At 39.5% G+C, this 16,705-nt stretch overlaps 1 protein-coding gene across 4 annotated transcripts in view; it reads left to right on the top strand.

The window, feature by feature from the left end:
• ARIH2 (ariadne RBR E3 ubiquitin protein ligase 2) overlaps positions 1-16,705 on the top strand; it is a 45,972-nt gene that overhangs the window by 15,320 nt on the left and 13,947 nt on the right. For 3 of the 4 annotated variants that reach the window (XM_033864936.2, XM_033864934.2, XM_033864935.2), the window contains one exon: positions 13,982-14,049. In XM_033864936.2, the coding sequence (XP_033720827.1) occupies positions 13,982-14,049 (68 nt within the window). Of the gene's footprint in view, positions 1-4,836; positions 4,883-13,981; positions 14,050-16,705 lie in introns of all 4 variants that reach the window. The other variant, XM_073787942.1, reaches the window with a different exon arrangement.

Genomic DNA, 16,705 nt, shown 5'->3' on the forward strand with positions numbered 1-16,705 from the left:
TAATTGCTGCCCCTGATCAGTTACCCTAAAGAAAAGCCTGTCATTTGGCAGGTCTGTTCACGTACACAGAGCTAGGATTCATTTCCTGAGGCCCCCTGTTTGAAAATTGTAACATTCACATAAAATTCACCATTTTAAAGTATACAATTCAGTGGCATTTAGTACACTCATAGTGTTGTGCAACCATCTTCTGCATCTAGTTCCAAAACATTTTCATCACCCCAAAAGGAAACTTGGTACCCATTAAGCAGTTACTTTCCACTCCCCCCATCTCTGGCAGCCACTAACCTGCTTTCTTTGTCTCTGGATTTACCTATATATGTTATATAAATGGAATCATGGAATATGTGACCTTTTGTTTTGCTTTCTCTTATCATAATGTTTTTGAGGTTCATCCAAGCTGTAGCATGTATCAGTACTTCATCCCCCTTTTTGGGTGACTCTTCATTTTTTAATGTGAATGGCTAACCAAGAATTACCAGACATTTCAGGAAAACATGCAAAATGAAAGAGAAACAGAAAAATTGACCTTAGCTGAAACAGACCAGTAGGTAATTTTGCTTGTTTTTAAAAGTGCACTATTTAGTATTTGCCAAGATACTCAAGAAGATGTGACATCTATAAAACAATCAGAGATGCCATCAGGAAGAAAATCAAAACAAAAAGAACTTGTGGAGATGAATTATGGGTTTGTCAAGTTAAAAAATATTCCGTAGATAGGTCAGAAGATAAAATCAAGAAAATCTCTCAATGTAAAGCCAACATGCAGGCAAAAAATGTATGTGAAAAAACAGAGACATGGAAGTTCAAGCCAGAGATCCAGCTTGATTTTACTAGGATTTGTAAAATTTACTAGGATTTGTGAGAAGTGAGAACAAAAAATTGAAGGAAAGAAAATATTAAAAAGTATAAGAAGGAAATTTCCAGGAGCCAAAGAGAGGAGAGTCTTCATATTGAAAGGGTCTATTCATTGCCCAGAAGAATAAAGAAAGACCCATTGCCAGAACTGTCCCTGTGAAATTACAAAAAACAAGGATAGAGAGAAAACTCTAAAAGTTTCCATAAAGATATATCAGGTCTTCTAAAAGAAATGGGAATCAGATGTCTCAGCAGCAGCAGTTACAACCAGAAGACAGTGGAGCAATGGCCTTCAAAGTCCTGAGGGAAAATAGTTCTGAATCTAGAATTCTGTCCTTGAAAAATAAACTCGTTTTCAGATGTGCAACAACTCCCAAAATTTATGTCCCTTGTACCTTTTCTGAAGTAGTTACTTCAAGATGAAAATCAAAAAAGAGAAAAATAAAATTCAAGAAATGATTGAGGACTTACCTGGTGGTGCAGTAGTTAAGAATCCACCTGCCAATGCAGGGGACACAGGTTTGAGCCCTGGTCTGGGAAGATCCCACATGCCGCAGAGCTAGTAAGCCCGTGTGCCACAACTACTGAGCCTGCGCTCTAGAGCCCACGAGCCACAACTACTGAGTCCACGTGCCACGTGCTCCTAGAGCCTGTGCTCCATAACAAAGAGAAGCCACCGCAATGAGAAGCCTGTGGGCCGCAAAGAAGAGTAGCCCCCACTTGCTTCAATTAGAGAAAGCCTGCTTGCAGCAATGAAAACCCAAAGCAGCCAAAAAATAATTAATTAATTAATTAATTTAAAAAAAGAAATGATTGAACTAACCTAGTAGTCCAGTGAAAAGTCTCTTGTTCAGCTGTGTAACAGGCCTGGAAAACGGTCAGCCCAGATTGGAACAGAAACTTGGTGCGATCCAAGAAAAATTTCTTCAGGAATAGGAGTGAGGTGGATTCCAGCAATAGAATGAAGAAGCTGGAAGATGGGTGGGATGTGGTGAAGAAACCATAAGTCTCTTCACAAGGGGCAAGGGAAATAGAATTCCCATGCAAAGCAGAAAAACTACACACAAAAAAATCACAAGCCAAATAAATATAAAGCAAACCCTCCTTATGGCACAAGTATGAGTGATTGGCAGCGACTAATAATGATAATGTATTTGTGCCTGATGTACAAACATTCTTCTTTGAGTGGGCCAAGGATCGTGACATTGGAAGCTCAGGGTAGAAAATGCAATTCTGGCCCTGTAAACAATGACTTAAAATTACAAAGGCTACAGATAGAGGAACTGAAAATAGTGATTTTAATATCAAAAAGTTGGGGCTTGGATGGGAGTGGGTAGCGAGTGGTATAAGTAAGCTAAGTCTGGTAGAGAATTATGGGCCTACTCAGCGATGTTGGTAACAACCAGAAGAACCCAAACGAATGAATGACTGGGAGAGATTTCTCCTGGATGGGAAGACTGGGAGGATGGGGGTGGGGCGGGACAGAGGGGCAGGTGTTGTTCCTTTTCATCAAAGTGCTTTTTATGAACCATTTGATTTATTTTTTGTTCAGTGGTAATTGGGATAGGTAAAGAATTTGTTGATTCCCAATAAAAGAAGTGTTTCTGAGTGTCTTCTGTTGTCTTAACTTTTAGATAGATGCTAGGAAAGATGGGGAAAAAATAGTTTAACCTCTACCATAAAATAACTTAAAGATCTCTTTGCCTTTAGTTTCTGCCCCCTCCTTCTTTAGAATGGTGAGAAAGAAAGGAGGTATAAATAAATAAAACCTTTTCTACTTCTATTTCATATTTTCTGATATACCCCACTAAAAGCACCATTTTATTTTGCTCTCTTGAAAAACTTGAAGTGGTTTCTCCAGATTCCAGCCTGAACTCTTCTTTCCTGTTGCTCCTCTCCCTAATGTTTGATTTTTGCCTCCTCAAACCTCCCGTCAGCATCTCTGCCATTCCTGTCACCCTCAGAAGGCTTCTCAGCCCGCCATTCTTTTTCTTTTTTTTTTTTTTTTGCGGTACGCGGGCCTCTCACCGCTGTGGCCTCTCCCGTTGTGGAGCACAGGCTCCGGACACGCAGGCTCAGCGGCCATGGCTCACGGGCCTAGCCGCTTCACGGCATGTGGGTTCTTCCCAGACCCGGGGCACGAACCCGTGTCCCCTGCATCGGCAGGCGGACTCCCAACCACTGCGCTACCAGGGAAGCCTTCTTTTTTTTTTTAAACCCTCCCTTCTGGAGCTGTATCTGGCCTCTCCTGCTAGATTGTGCACCCCCTGAGGGCTTGGAAGGCTTTGGTGCCTGCCTGGGCTCTGGAGGAGGCTGTGGATTTGCAGTGGCTTGAGATCAGACCATAGGAGACAGGCAGAGGGTAGCATTAGCATATAGGACCTAGTACTGGCACAGGTATTGTTCTAGGTGCTTAGGTATGACAGAGGAGGAAAGTGTTCTTAAAAACCTCTTCCCTCAGAGAGGAGCTTCTATTCTGTTGGAGGTTTACATAAACATAAAAGTTATAAAAATGTGATGTATGTTTTGAGCATAGCCAACAACAGCAGTCAGTGGCTCTGCCTTTGAAATATGCTGTTGGTGTTTGTGGCTTTGTCACTAAGATATGCTAGCCTATGAGGTGTCCTCTGCAGAAGAGAGGTGACCTAGCTGGAACTGCCTAAAGGTATTTGGTATTCCCTCTCCTTTGTCTCCTCACAGTAGCAGTAGTTGGAGAAGACAGCATTGTTTGAAATCACTTATGGACAAGATGGGTTTATAGCTGCAGGAATATGGTAGGATACTTGGCTTTTAGTCCTACTATGTATAGTTCATTGGCTATCAGCTCCTATCTGCATTTCTTTTGGTTGTGGTTACTGGATATGACCTTGGTTCACTGAAGTTACAATCATCCTGCCTATATATGGCATCCCCCTAGAAAACTGTTAGAATTCTAGAAGGGGCTGTAATCAGCCTTTTGTACTAAGTATTTCCCAGAAGATTTTCATTGAAATGCAAACCTAAAAGATATGCTGGCTGGGATTTACTTCAGTATAATCTAGAGGGTAGGGGATAGGTAGGGTGCAGATACAGTGGACCTGGCCATGAGTTGATGTTGGAGCTGGGTGATGGGTACGTGGGTTTCATTATAGTCTTCACTTATATAGATGCTTAGAATTTTTCATAATAAAAAAATTACCCTCATGGTCAAGAAATGGATGACTTTCGTATTTTTGCTTTATTGTATTTTTCATAAATAACTTTAGTAAGGTCTTTAGGTGTTTTTGGTATTGATTTTAATGATCAGAGACCATAACAGGACTAAATTAAGGATAGACTGGAGAGAAATCTTCAAATTTGTGTTTATTAATCAGAGTTTTTAAAGCACTTGTAATACATGGGTGCCTCAATTACAAGTCAGCCCTCCCTCCATGGAGAGAAAGTAAAGGAAGCAAAGTTACAATCAGGTGCCTGAGAGCTGACCTTTTAGAGGCTGAGAGTATGAAGGTGTGAAGTATGGGAGAAGTGAAGGCCCACCACTTAAATTAGACTTTAGACCTTGCCTAAGGTCATAGGCACTCTGGGACCCTACTACCACCACCACCACTGCTGATTTTGCCCCATTCTAGGCTGGTGTTCACCTACTCCTTTGTCTCTGTGCTTTAACCTTCTTTCTCTTATTCCTTCAGTACTTTCTTGCTTCACCCTCTACCCTGCAAGACCAAAATCCATCCATCTTGATCTCCTTAGGCTAGTTTTCCTGTATCATGTCCCTTTCTACCCCAGGCCCAGAAGCTGGCCAACAATTCACTCTTTTCCTTCATCTCTGCTTTTTAGTGAATGACCACTAGTGTTTGTTAACAAATGTGATTGGACCATGAAGTGGCTTAACAACAGGCTGAGGCATGGAGACCCATTCATGTAGCCTTAAAAGATTTCAGGCAGTTGGCAAGTAAGAATTCTAAATAAAAATTGAAACTACCACCTGTATTTTTTCAGGCCGTTGATGCTCACTGCCATCAGCTGCATCCTCCCTATGGCACTGGTAAGTGTGGGAAGGGCTGGTGACAGTTTTGGTGGGCTGCTGAATTTCTTTTTTCTGGGGGAAAAAAATCTATCTGCAAGCTGTGTTATTAACTTGTCCCCAAGGGCTGGACAGCTTGAACCAGCTATAGGAGACTAAAAAGATGAAGAAGCAACTGACCATGTTCAGGGGTTTCCTTGGGGAACTGTTGTCAGGAATGGAGGCTATTCAGTATGTGCTTTGATCCTTACATAAAATTAGCATGTCCTGTGCATTATTTTGAATAATAAATATACTATACAGGTTCTCTGGGATGTCAAGTAATGACTGTTAAATTTCTGAAATTCTGAAGACATTTTTCACAAAGATAGATGTTGGCGATGTATTGAAAGAGTCCAGAATATTGTATGTACTTACGTTTCCTTCAGTAGCAGGATTTATCTCCCTCTGGTATTTTAAGTTCTTTGTGGTCAGGGGATCAAAAATGTTTGTTCCAATGATTAAGTTATAAAATTCTGATAGAGACTTACTTGAATTTTTATCGGGGAAGGGTTTGGTGGAAACCAGAAAAGAAATGTGTGGCTCTCATTTACTAACAGACTTCAGGTGGACTTAGGGTCCTGTGATTTGAAAAATAATTTCACCACAGTCAGCTTTCTGCTCAGGGACCTAATAGGGAAAATACATACAATGAAATTGAGACATAGAGTGGGGCAGCAAGTCATAGGAATGCTAAAAGACTGCTAAAATATAACCCAGTAACCAGATTGCTGCTGGAGTTGCCTTATCTAAGTTCCTGTAATCCTGCATCTGTCTCCTTGTAATGAGTGGGTCAGAGGCCACGTAGATCCAGAAGTTTTATCTTATCAAGGTGGTCTCCATTCCAAGTTGACAGGCTGATGTTTACACTATTTCATTTCTCTATTCTCTGAAGCCCTTAGATCATGGAATAAAAATGCCTCCAGACAGAATATCTAACGAAGTGCTGAGGTTGTAGACTTGTGTGCTGTTAACCATGTCAGGAACTGCTTGCTGATAACAGCAGTTAAAATATTCATGTACACTTCATTACATCTCTGTGAGAAAATCTTAGCATCATTGGCTCATATCCTGGATTTTCCCCCTCAGGTCCAACTCCTACCCACCCACCCCCCAAAGTCCTGCTTATGAAGCCAGGATAGAATTGTGTGCACGCTTTATATATTCTTTGTTAAAAAACAGAACGGAGAACTTAACTCCCCAGCAGCTGTCTAGTCCTTTAGGTATCTGTGAACAGGTGGTAACTGCTGAACATGTTTTGAGGGCCTCTATCTGGGAAATACCTTCTTAAGTGTCTCTCCCAAACATTATGGAGGATGACAGAAGAAGTTTGCCTGCAACCTTTGGGAAATAGTGATGTCCGGCAGCAAAGTCCTTTTTGACATGCATGTAGCCAAGTGCTTCCTGAAATAAAGATCAGAAAACCATCTAAGGGTGTTGAGATTGTAAATGTAATGGCAAAACAAAGCCAAATTGAATTGGCAATACAGAACAATGTCCAGGGTGGATGACAACAGAGGTGACCCCACAGTCCTTTCAAGCTGGAGAGAAAGCTCTACAGAGTCTTCTGACCCATTGTGGGTCAGGTTTGAGGGCACAGGGAATGAGGGGAAAAAGGCAAGGAAGATGGGCTACGCTTGGCCTCTGTTCTGACCCCATCTTTGACTCTGTGAAAACCTTCTCTAGACCACCCAGGGACGTGAGGGCACCCTTCAGTCTTTGATGAACTTTATACCACTTATTGCCCTCCCTTCCCCACTTTGATCAGTCACACTCCCTTCCCCAACTCCCTGGGGAAAATGAGAGAGAAGTTCTTATCTTTGGGGCTTATGTTCACACTGACCAAGGCTTAGGCACAAATCCAGTTGCTCAGAGACAGGCCAAGGAGTGAGAGGAAGGCAGGCCTGAGAGTTGTGCCCTGTGGAACAGCAACAGTTTGAGCTGACAGACCGGGAGAAGAGCATCCAATGGAACACTAAGAAGGCTGGGTGTGGGAGGTTTAGAGGGAGCCATAGTGTTATGAAGTTATTGGCATTACAGACCTATTTATGCTAAAATTCACATTGCCTAATCGGTTAACCTTTGGTCAGAACTATGTTAAAAACTCTGAAGGGAAATTTTTCTGAAGGGAAAATTTTCATTTCGAAGAGTAAGTAAAAGATCAAAATGAACTATTTGATGCAGTAGTGTAAGGGTCAACCCTCCGTTTATTGTGACATTTGTTTATGCAGATGATTGCCATTGAATTAAATTTGGCAAACTTTCCCTCCAACTTCATGAAAAATTTAAAATATACAAGGAAGTTTAAAGAATTGTACAGTGGACATCCATTTACATACCATCTCGATTATATAGTTGCTAACTTTTTGCTGCATTTACTTTATTATATATCTGTCTATCAGTTTTATTTTTAAACAGCTTTATTGAAGTATTACTGACATTCCATTAAATTCATCCATTTTAAAGTGTACCATTAGAAGAGTTTTAGTAAATGTAAACAAATATACAACCATCACCACAATCCAAGTTATAGAACATTTTCATCACCCAGAAAGTTCCCTTGTATCCATTTGTAGTTGGTCCCCACTCCCAGTCCCACCAAACTACTGATCATCTTACTGTCTGCATAGTTTTGCCTTTTCTAGAAATTTAATATAAACTGAATCATACAATATGTAGTCTTTTGTGTCTGGCTTCTTTCACTTAGCGTAATGTTTTCAAAGTTCATCCATGTTGTATCACAGTAATGCTTTCCTTTTATTGCCCAATGATGATTTTCCATTGCATAGATATATACCACATTTTGTTTATCCATCCATTCATCAGTTGATGAACATTTGGGTTGATTCCAGTTTTTGGCTATTATGAAATATGATGCTGTGATTGTTTATATCCAGGGTTTTATGTGGACATGTTCTCATTTCTCTTGGATAGATATCTAGCAGTGGGATTGCTAGGTCATATGGTAAATGTATGTTTAACATTTTAAGAAAATGCCAAAATGTTTTCTGAGGTGACTCTACTATTTTACATTCCCACCAGCATTATATAAGTGTTGCACGTTCTCCACATGCTTGCTAGCACTTAGTATCGTCAGTCTTCTGGATTATAATCATTCTAGTGAGTGTGAAGCAGTATCTTGTAGTTTTAATTTGCATTTCATTTCCCTAATGACTAGTAATATTGAGGATCTCTTCTTGTGTGTATCTGCTATTCATTTTTTTTTGTGAAGTGTCTGTTCAAATCTTTTGCCCATTTTTGAAAAATTGGGGTGTTTGTCTTATTATTGAGTTGTATGAGTTCTTTATATGTTCTGAAATAAGTTCTTTATCAGGTACATGATTTGCAATTATTTTTTCTCCCATTTTGTGGCCTGTCTCTTCCATTTTCTTAATAACATCCTTTGAAGAGTAAACGTTTAATTTTGTTGAAGTCCAGTTTATCAGATTTTTTCTTTTAAGGATTGTGCTTTCAGTATCATATCTAAGAAATCTTTGCCTAAAACTAAGGTTGCAAAGATTTTCTTCTGTGTTTTCTTCTAGAAGTTTTATAGTTTTCAGTTTCATTTAAATCTGTGAACTATTTTGAGTTAATTTTTGTGTGACATGAGCTAAACAGCTAAGTTCTATGTTTGTTTGTTTTCTATAATGATGTTCAGTTATTCCGGAATCGTTTGTTGAAGACTATCCTATCCTCCAATGAATTACATTGTGGAAATTAACCATAAATGTATGAGTTTACTTCTGGACTTTATCCTGTTCCATTGATCTATATGTCTGTCCTTAAGCCAGTACCCCACTGTCTCGATTACTGTAGCTTTATAGTAAGTCTTGAAGTCAGATGGTGTAAGTCCTCCAACTTTGCTCTTTCAAGATTGCTTTGGGGACTTCCCTGGCTGTCCAGTGGTTAAAACCCCTGCTTTGATTTTGATTAATTTTTTAAAATAAATTGATTTATTTTTGGCTGTGTTGGGTCTTCTTTGCTGCATGTGGGCCTTCTCTAGTTGTGGTGAGGGGGGGCTACTCTTCGTTGCGGTGCACGTGGTTCTTATTGCGGTGGCTTCTCTTGTTGCGAAGCACAGGCCCTAGAGTGTATGGGCTTCAGTAGTTGTGGCGTGCGGGCTCAGTAGTTGTGGCTCATGGGCTCTAGAGCACAGGCTCAGTAGTTGTGGCACACGGGCTTAGTTGCTCTGCGGCATGTGGGATCTTCCTGGACCAGGGCTCAAACCCGTGTTCCTGCATTGGCAGGCAGATTCTTAACCCTGTGCCACCAGGGAAGTCCCTGATTTTGATTAATTTTGATTGCTGTGTTCAGTCTATAGCTATGTTGTCCAGTATGGTAGCTGTGACCACATGTAGCCGTTGGGCACTGGAAATATGGCTAGTTTGGATTGGTATGTACTATAATTCTGAATACAATGGACTTTGAAAATTTAGATGGAAAAAAGATGTAAAATATAGTTCATTAGTTTCTATGGATTAAAATGTTGAAATAATATTTTAGATATTTTGGGTTAAATAAAATATATTTATAAATAAATTTTAGTTTTCATTTGTTTGCTGCTATATAGAAATACTTTTGGTTTTTATATATTGGCATTCTATTTTTTTATCTTACAAAATTTGTGAGTTCTACTAGTTTTGTAGATTCTTTTAGGATTTTCTGTGTAGTCATTTTATTTAGGAATAGAGACAGATTTGCTTCTTTTTTTAATCTTTTATGTCTTTTGTGTAGTGTGTCCTTTTTTTTTTTTTTCCTTTCCTTATTGCCCTGGGTAGGGCTTTCATAATGTTAATGAAATGATGAGCGTGGTCATCCCTGCGATGTTCCTGATCTTAGCATTCACTATTTCATTATTGAGTATAATGTTTTCCATAGATGCCCTATATTAGATTCAGGCAGTTCCATTTTTCTTCCTAATTTGCTAAGAATTTTTGTCTTGAATGATTATTGAATTTTGTCAAATGAGTTTTCTTGCATCTACTGAAATGGTCATTTGGGTTTTTTCTGCCTTTATTTTGTTAATTCAGTGAATTGTCTTAGGAGTTTTCACATGTTAAATCAGCCTTTTCTATATTGCTGGATTTAATTTGCTAAAATATTTGGATTGATTTTTGTGTTTTTGTTCATAAGGCTTATTTGTAATTTTCTTTTTATATTTTTGTTAGGTTTTTATATCAGGGTTATGTTAGTCTCATAAAGTGAATTTGGAAGAAGTATTCCTTCCTGCTCTAGTTTCTGAAGTGTTTACTTAATATTAGTTTTGATAGAATTCACCAGTAATAACTTCTGGGTCTGGCATTTTGTGAGAAAATTTTTTATCATGAATTCAATGTCTTTAATAGATATAGAGCTATTCAGTTTTTATTTTGTGTCAGTTTTGGTAAGTGTTTTTCAAGGAACTTGTCAATCTCATCTAAGATATCAAATTTATTAGCATTTGATTATTCATATTTTCCTATTTTCCTTTTAATACCTGTAAGATTTGTAGGGATAGTCCCTCTTATCACCCTCGTTATTGGCAATTTGTATTCTCTTTTTTTCTTAATTGTTCTAGCTAAAGTTTTTATCAACTTTATTGATTTTTTTAAAGAATCAACTTTTGGGGGCTTCCCTGGTGGCGCAGTGGTTGAGAGTCCGCCTGCCGATGCAGGGGACACGGGTTCGTACCCCGGTCCAGGAGGATCCCACATGCCGTGGAGCGCCTGGGCCTGGAGCCATGGCTGCTGAGCCTGCGCGTCCGGAGCCTGTGCTCCGCAATGGGAGAGGCCACAGCAGTGAGAGGCCCGCGTACCGCAAAAAAAAAAAAAAAAAAAAAAGAATCAACTTTTGGACTTTATTGATTTTCACTATTTGTTTTGGATTTTATTTCTGTTTTTATCTTTTTTCTTCTTTTAACTTTGTCATCTTTTTCTAGCTTCTTAAGGTAGGCCCTTATGTCATTGATTTTTGGACCTTTTATAGTATAAATACTTACATTTGTAAATTTCCCTCTTGGCATTATATTAGCTGCATCTCACAACTTTTATTATGTGGTATTTTCATTATCATTCGTTCAAAACATTTTCTAATTTTTCTTGTGATTTCTTCCTTGACACACAGGTTTTATAGAGGTATGTTCTTTAATTTCCAAATATTTGCTGTATAAGAAGAAGAAGGGCATGCTTGGCAGAGAACAGTCAGGGAGCCTCTTGGGGTGGCTGGAATCATTTGGTCTATTGCTGGACTCCTCAGGGCAGTGGTTCTGCAGTGGGTCCTAATGACTCTTGACTAACGCTTAAGGTTCATCTTGTCAGTACTGGAGAGCTGTGACGGGTTTTAAACAGGTTGGGACTGATCCTGGTAAGACGTGAAAGCTCTAAGAATAGTCTGTTATTGTAATTGTTACATGGAGGCTTTAGGAAACTCATCCTGGGGGCTATGGGTGGCGGGGGGTGGGGGTGGCGGGCAGATAACAGACACTGGCATGTCAGTATATAAGATACCTTTCCTTTGTCCAGGTGATAGTGAAGCCCTTCTGATGGAAGTGTTTAGGAGAGGCAGGACTAGAGATTGTGCAGTGGAATGGTGGTGATGGAAGAGGGTGGAGTGGTAAGGAAGAGCGAGACATAGAGGAAAATGCTGATGCAGGTGTAGGAGTGTGATGTCTCCAGTGACAAGATGGGCATTCAGGAGGAAGAGCACATTTAGTGTACCTGAACAGGTTCTGCGAGACTCATCACAGAGACCATTATGTTTGTTGAATTTGGCGACAAGGGAGTTTATATTGCCTGGTACATGTGTATAAAGAATAGTATATCCACTGTCGGCAATTCCAAATAGATTGAAATTCAGCAATTAAAATAAACATTTTGACAAACTGTGAACCAAAATTGAATTCATATTGGCAGTTATACCCACTGAACTTTCGAAGTATTATATATATTTTCAAGCATGATTCTTGAGAATAGCTCTAACATTTTGGGGAGGAGGTGGGGGGATACGAAAACATCTTATTTCTGCTCTTGAGAGTCTTTGTTTAAATTCATCCTAACTATTCTTGCCTCATGGTCTTGTGAGTATCCAAAGTGGACACATTCCACCAGCTAAGGGTTTGCAGTTTAGACAGGGGTAATAGTCCCAGGCATGCTGGAAATAGTGACCTATTATTATTGAGAAGGGCCCTCTTTGACCCCTGTGATGGAGAGAATGGTGGACTCTATCTCTGTGGGGAGAAGCTCAGATTAATCTGTAATTACCTTGGGGTTCCAAATTTTGGGGCAAGAACTTCCTAGTTCTTAGTTTCTAGTCTTTTCCTCGATTAGACTCATAAATAAATAAGACTTTTAATCTTCTTATTACATATTGATCTGATAGAACCGCAAATTTCTTTTGAACGTGACATGGTCATATGTGTTCCTTCCTAAGTCATTAGTTTTTTTGGCTGTCAGTGGTTATCACCTTGGACCCATTTTCCTTTTGGAAAAGGTTTGACCTTCTCATTGTGAGTCCTTTTTGGGGGAGTTCCCTGGTTGCCTAGTGGTTAGGATTTGGGGCTTTCACCGCCATGGCCTGGGTTCAGTCCCTGGTCGGGGAACCGAGATCTCACAAGCTGCATGGTGCAGCCAAAAATAAATAAATAAATCCATAAAAGAAAGCTTTAAGTCGTTCTTGATAATATGTAATCCTAACTACTAACCGGTTGTTAGTTGCTTGTCAAAACAGTCCAGCAAGAGTTCATCTTGGTTCTGCTGGAAGATTTTTGTTCTCCACAATTGGACATATAAGAAGAGTGGAAGACTTCCCCCAGTTGTTAAGTGTTTTTATATATATATTTAGTTAGTTAGTTAGTTTATTTCTTTTTATTTATGGCTGTGTTGTGTCTTTGTTTCTGCATGCAGGCTTTCTCTAGTTGCGGCTAGCAGGGGCTACTCTTCATTGTGGTGCGCAGGCTTCTCGTTGGAGTGGCTTCTCTTGTTGCGGACATGGGCTCTAGGTGCTCCTGTATGAAAACTCAGTCCAGTGAGCAGAGTACCAAGGTTCTGTGTGTTCTCTTGGCTCCCTAGGTTGAAGTGTGCTCCTTGTTTTTCCTTGATTCAGTAGTACCCTCGTGTTTTGCAATGCTCTCTCTGGGTAGCCTTATCTAGGCCTCCAAACACATCCTAATCTTCTGACGCCCCGAGCCGGACTAGAAGATAAGGCCCCCTGGTGGTCCAGTGGTTAAGATTCTGTGTTTCACTGCTGGAGGCCTGGGTTCAATTCCTGGTCAGGGAACTAAGATCTCACAAGCCTCACGGCCAAAAAGAAAAAGATTAGGCCCCCACCCAAGTCTTGATGTTCAGGGTTCTATTTTGTAACTAGCTTACTTTCCTATTAACATTAAAATTAATATATGAACTACTTTCTGTGTCAGTAAACTTAGCTATGCAACATCCTTTTCAGGGACTGCATATCCTGTATCATTTCCTCAGAAAAAATTTACAGAGGTAGAATTGCTAGTTCAGTGCACCTTCGAGGCTCTTTGATAGCCATAACCATTGTGCTTTAAAGGAGAATATAGGGGCCAGAAAGGCTGCCCACAGACTTCTAAATTCTCCTTGCAATTAGGGCTCATTAGTTGCCGGTAATTCAGAGATTTTAAACAGGGGTGTTTTTTGTTTGTTTTGTTTTTCTGGGTTTATACAAGAAGTCCAAGCCTGAGGTTTTCTGCAAGTAACAGGCCTAACTAGAGGTGCACTTACCATGTATAGCCTCCTACAGCAGCTTGAGGAAACAAATCACATTAGGGAACCTAACAGCTCTTTTTCTTAAATTGGATGCTGGGTCGTTATTTACTGTAAATAGGATGGTTTCGCATAAGTTTCAAATCAAACTAATTTCTTTGAAGGGTCGTTAATGAAAACAAAGATCGAAAAATCAAGAGATCCAAGAAATCACTAAGACTATAAGAGTCTGAACTTAAAAGATGAAACAGAGAACCAAGAGGAAGAATTTGAAAGTCAAGCCTGGGCCTGCAATAGAGATGAATGTATGCATTTCTCAAAATGCAGAGCACTCTGAAAGAAACATTATAATTTGATTTCTTTTTTTTTTTCTTTCTAGGTATCTCATTCAGTTGCTAAACTTATATTAGTTAATTTCCACTGGCAAGTCGCAGAGATAATGGACAGGTAAGGTGTTTGGGGGAGGAAGAAGAGATGGCATTGCCCATAGCTCCTCTCTCTGCCTACCCGCCCAGTGATGATGATTATTTATGTTTTGGAGAATGTCCTTACAGTGTGCAGATTATATTTTTAAAACACTGGATCATAGTGTATAGCCTTTTTTTCCTCAGTATATGGTGAACATTTTCCCGTGTTTTCAGCATATTCTTTCTACCCCAGTTTTAACTAGCACAGTATTTTATTATATAGATGTTCCATACTTTTCCAAACCCCTGTTGTTGTACAGTGAAGTTAGGTCAAATTTTTTATGCCATTGTTAATTTTTAATCAGTGCCCTTCTAGATAACACTTGACAGTATCTCCAGTTATTTCTTTCAGACACATCAAGTGAGGAATACATCATGACATAGTGCATATTACCTTCAGAGAAAAGGTCAGCTAGTTTACCCCGCACTTCCAGAACCAGAGCCCTTGAGGCACACAACTTGGAGTCTCAGGTGTCCTGGAAGTTGTCAGGAGGAGGGGTTCCTCCTCCTTACGCATCCTCTAAGGGGGTTCCTCTAAGAGGCATCTGCTTCTGTCTAGCTCAGGGTTTCTCATCCTAAGCACTGTTGATGTGTTGGGCTAGATAACTCTTTGTTGTGAAGGGACTGTTCTGTGAATTGTAGGAGGTTTGGAAGAATCTCCGGGGTCTACCTACTAGAAGTCCGTAAATCAAAAATGCCTCTGGACTGCCAGCTAACTCCTGGAGAACAAAACTGCTCCTGCTGAGCAGTACACTGGTCACTACCCCTGCTCTTTCACACCACAGTGAGTCTTCCTTCTCTGTATGGTGTGATTCTGTTGATTGGCAGAGGAAGATCATTATGCCTTTCCTTCTCTAGGCTAAGAAGGCCAAACTAGCCAGAGCAGCCCAGCCTGATCAGGAAAGAGCAAATGCATTCCTGGTTCACTAACTGCACTCTCACTGTCTATACTGAAGAGCTGAATACAGTTAGGTAGACTTCCAGATGAACTTCCCTGTCTGCACTGCTATCCAAAACTCTGGAACCACATAGGTTCCGGTAATGGGTATCTAGCACTGTCCAAACTCTCTAGCCTAACTTGGGGATGGAGACAATTTGGATAGCTATAAAGATACTAAGAATAGTAGTGTGAGAACTAGGAATAAAAATTAAAGTAGGCATTCTGACTAGGCAGAGTAAGGAAATCATGTATATGAGATGTAGTTCTTCCCTGCTCAGATTCCTGGTGTCTTGGTAATGTGATTACCTGGACTTTGTGTGGCACTTTTATTGCCACATGATAACTGTTTTTATTTTTAAATGTATTTATGCCATACCTCATTCCAGAAAGGAATTAAATTTTTATTATGAAATTTTTTTCCCCAAAAATGTGTGAGTGTGCACTCACATGCCATATTTGTGATGTATATAGGTTTTAAAGACAAATAAAGCAAACAAAGAAACCCTCTGACCTTTACTCAGAGACCTCTCTGATGGCAATCCCTGCCTGGCTACAATCCCTTCCTTTTCCAGGGCGACCAGTACCTTGAATTCGGTATTGATCATTTTCTTATTTATTCTTAAATTATATATCTTTTAGTTTTGTATGTTTTTAGAACTTTACAGGCATGGAATCATATCATATGTATTCTTCAACTTTTTAAATTAACAAGGTTGAACATTATGACATCTTATCCATCGTCCTGTCAAAAACTATTTGTGAGTTTTTAGTTTTTTGCTGTTAAAAATAATGCAACTCTGAAAACTGTTGTACATGACTTATAGTGTCACATAATTTTTCTAGGGTTAAGTACAGAAAGTGAATTGCTGGTTTGTAGAGTATGTGTTACTTCAGCTTTACTAGATAATGCCAAAATGTTGTCCAAAGTGATTGTACCATGTTATATACCCACTAGTGGTGTAGGAGTGTCAGAATTAAAGTTTTACAGTCTGGTGGGTGTAAATGGCATCTGGTTGTCTTTAATTTCAATGTCCAGGTTATTAAGGAAGTTGATCATTTTTCCTATGTGATTTGTGCTTCCTCTTCTGTGAAATGCCTGTTATGTCTTTTGCCCATTTTTCTAATTGTTGTTTTTCATTTCAAATGGACGTTTAGGAGTTTTTGTTTTGTTTATTCTGAATATCAGTTCTTTACCAGTTGTATATGTATTGAATTATCTTTCAGTTTATAGCTTGGCTTTTCACTTTATCTTGTCTTCTGATGAACTGAAGTTCTTTTGGCTTGTGGGATCTCAGTTTCCTGACCAGGGATTAAACCTGGGCTACAGCAGTGAAAGCCCAGAATCCTGACCACTAGACTACCAGGGAGTTCCCTGAATTGAAGTTCTTAAATGTAGCATACAGAGTTTTCCTTTATGCTTTGCTTTTTCTGTGTCTTGAAGATATCCTTTCCTATTCTGAAGACATAGAGATATTTGCTTGTAATTCTAGAAAGGGACTTAAAGCAGATATGGTCCTTCATAAGTATTTTTCTTATAGTTGAGTGTCTTTAGGACAGAGTTGTTATTCTTATAGCAATTGAGAGCTAAAAAATTGAAAAAGCAGAAAGTATTTGTAGTAAGGTAAAAAGCCAGCTTGGTTTTGCGAGAAGGTAGTTAAAAGACAAAGACACTTCAGTGTGACTGCAACACATGTTG

The sequence above is a fragment of the Tursiops truncatus genome, chromosome 10, assembly GCF_011762595.2.
Source record: "Tursiops truncatus isolate mTurTru1 chromosome 10, mTurTru1.mat.Y, whole genome shotgun sequence".
In the NCBI taxonomy this organism is placed as follows: domain Eukaryota; kingdom Metazoa; phylum Chordata; class Mammalia; order Artiodactyla; family Delphinidae; genus Tursiops; species Tursiops truncatus.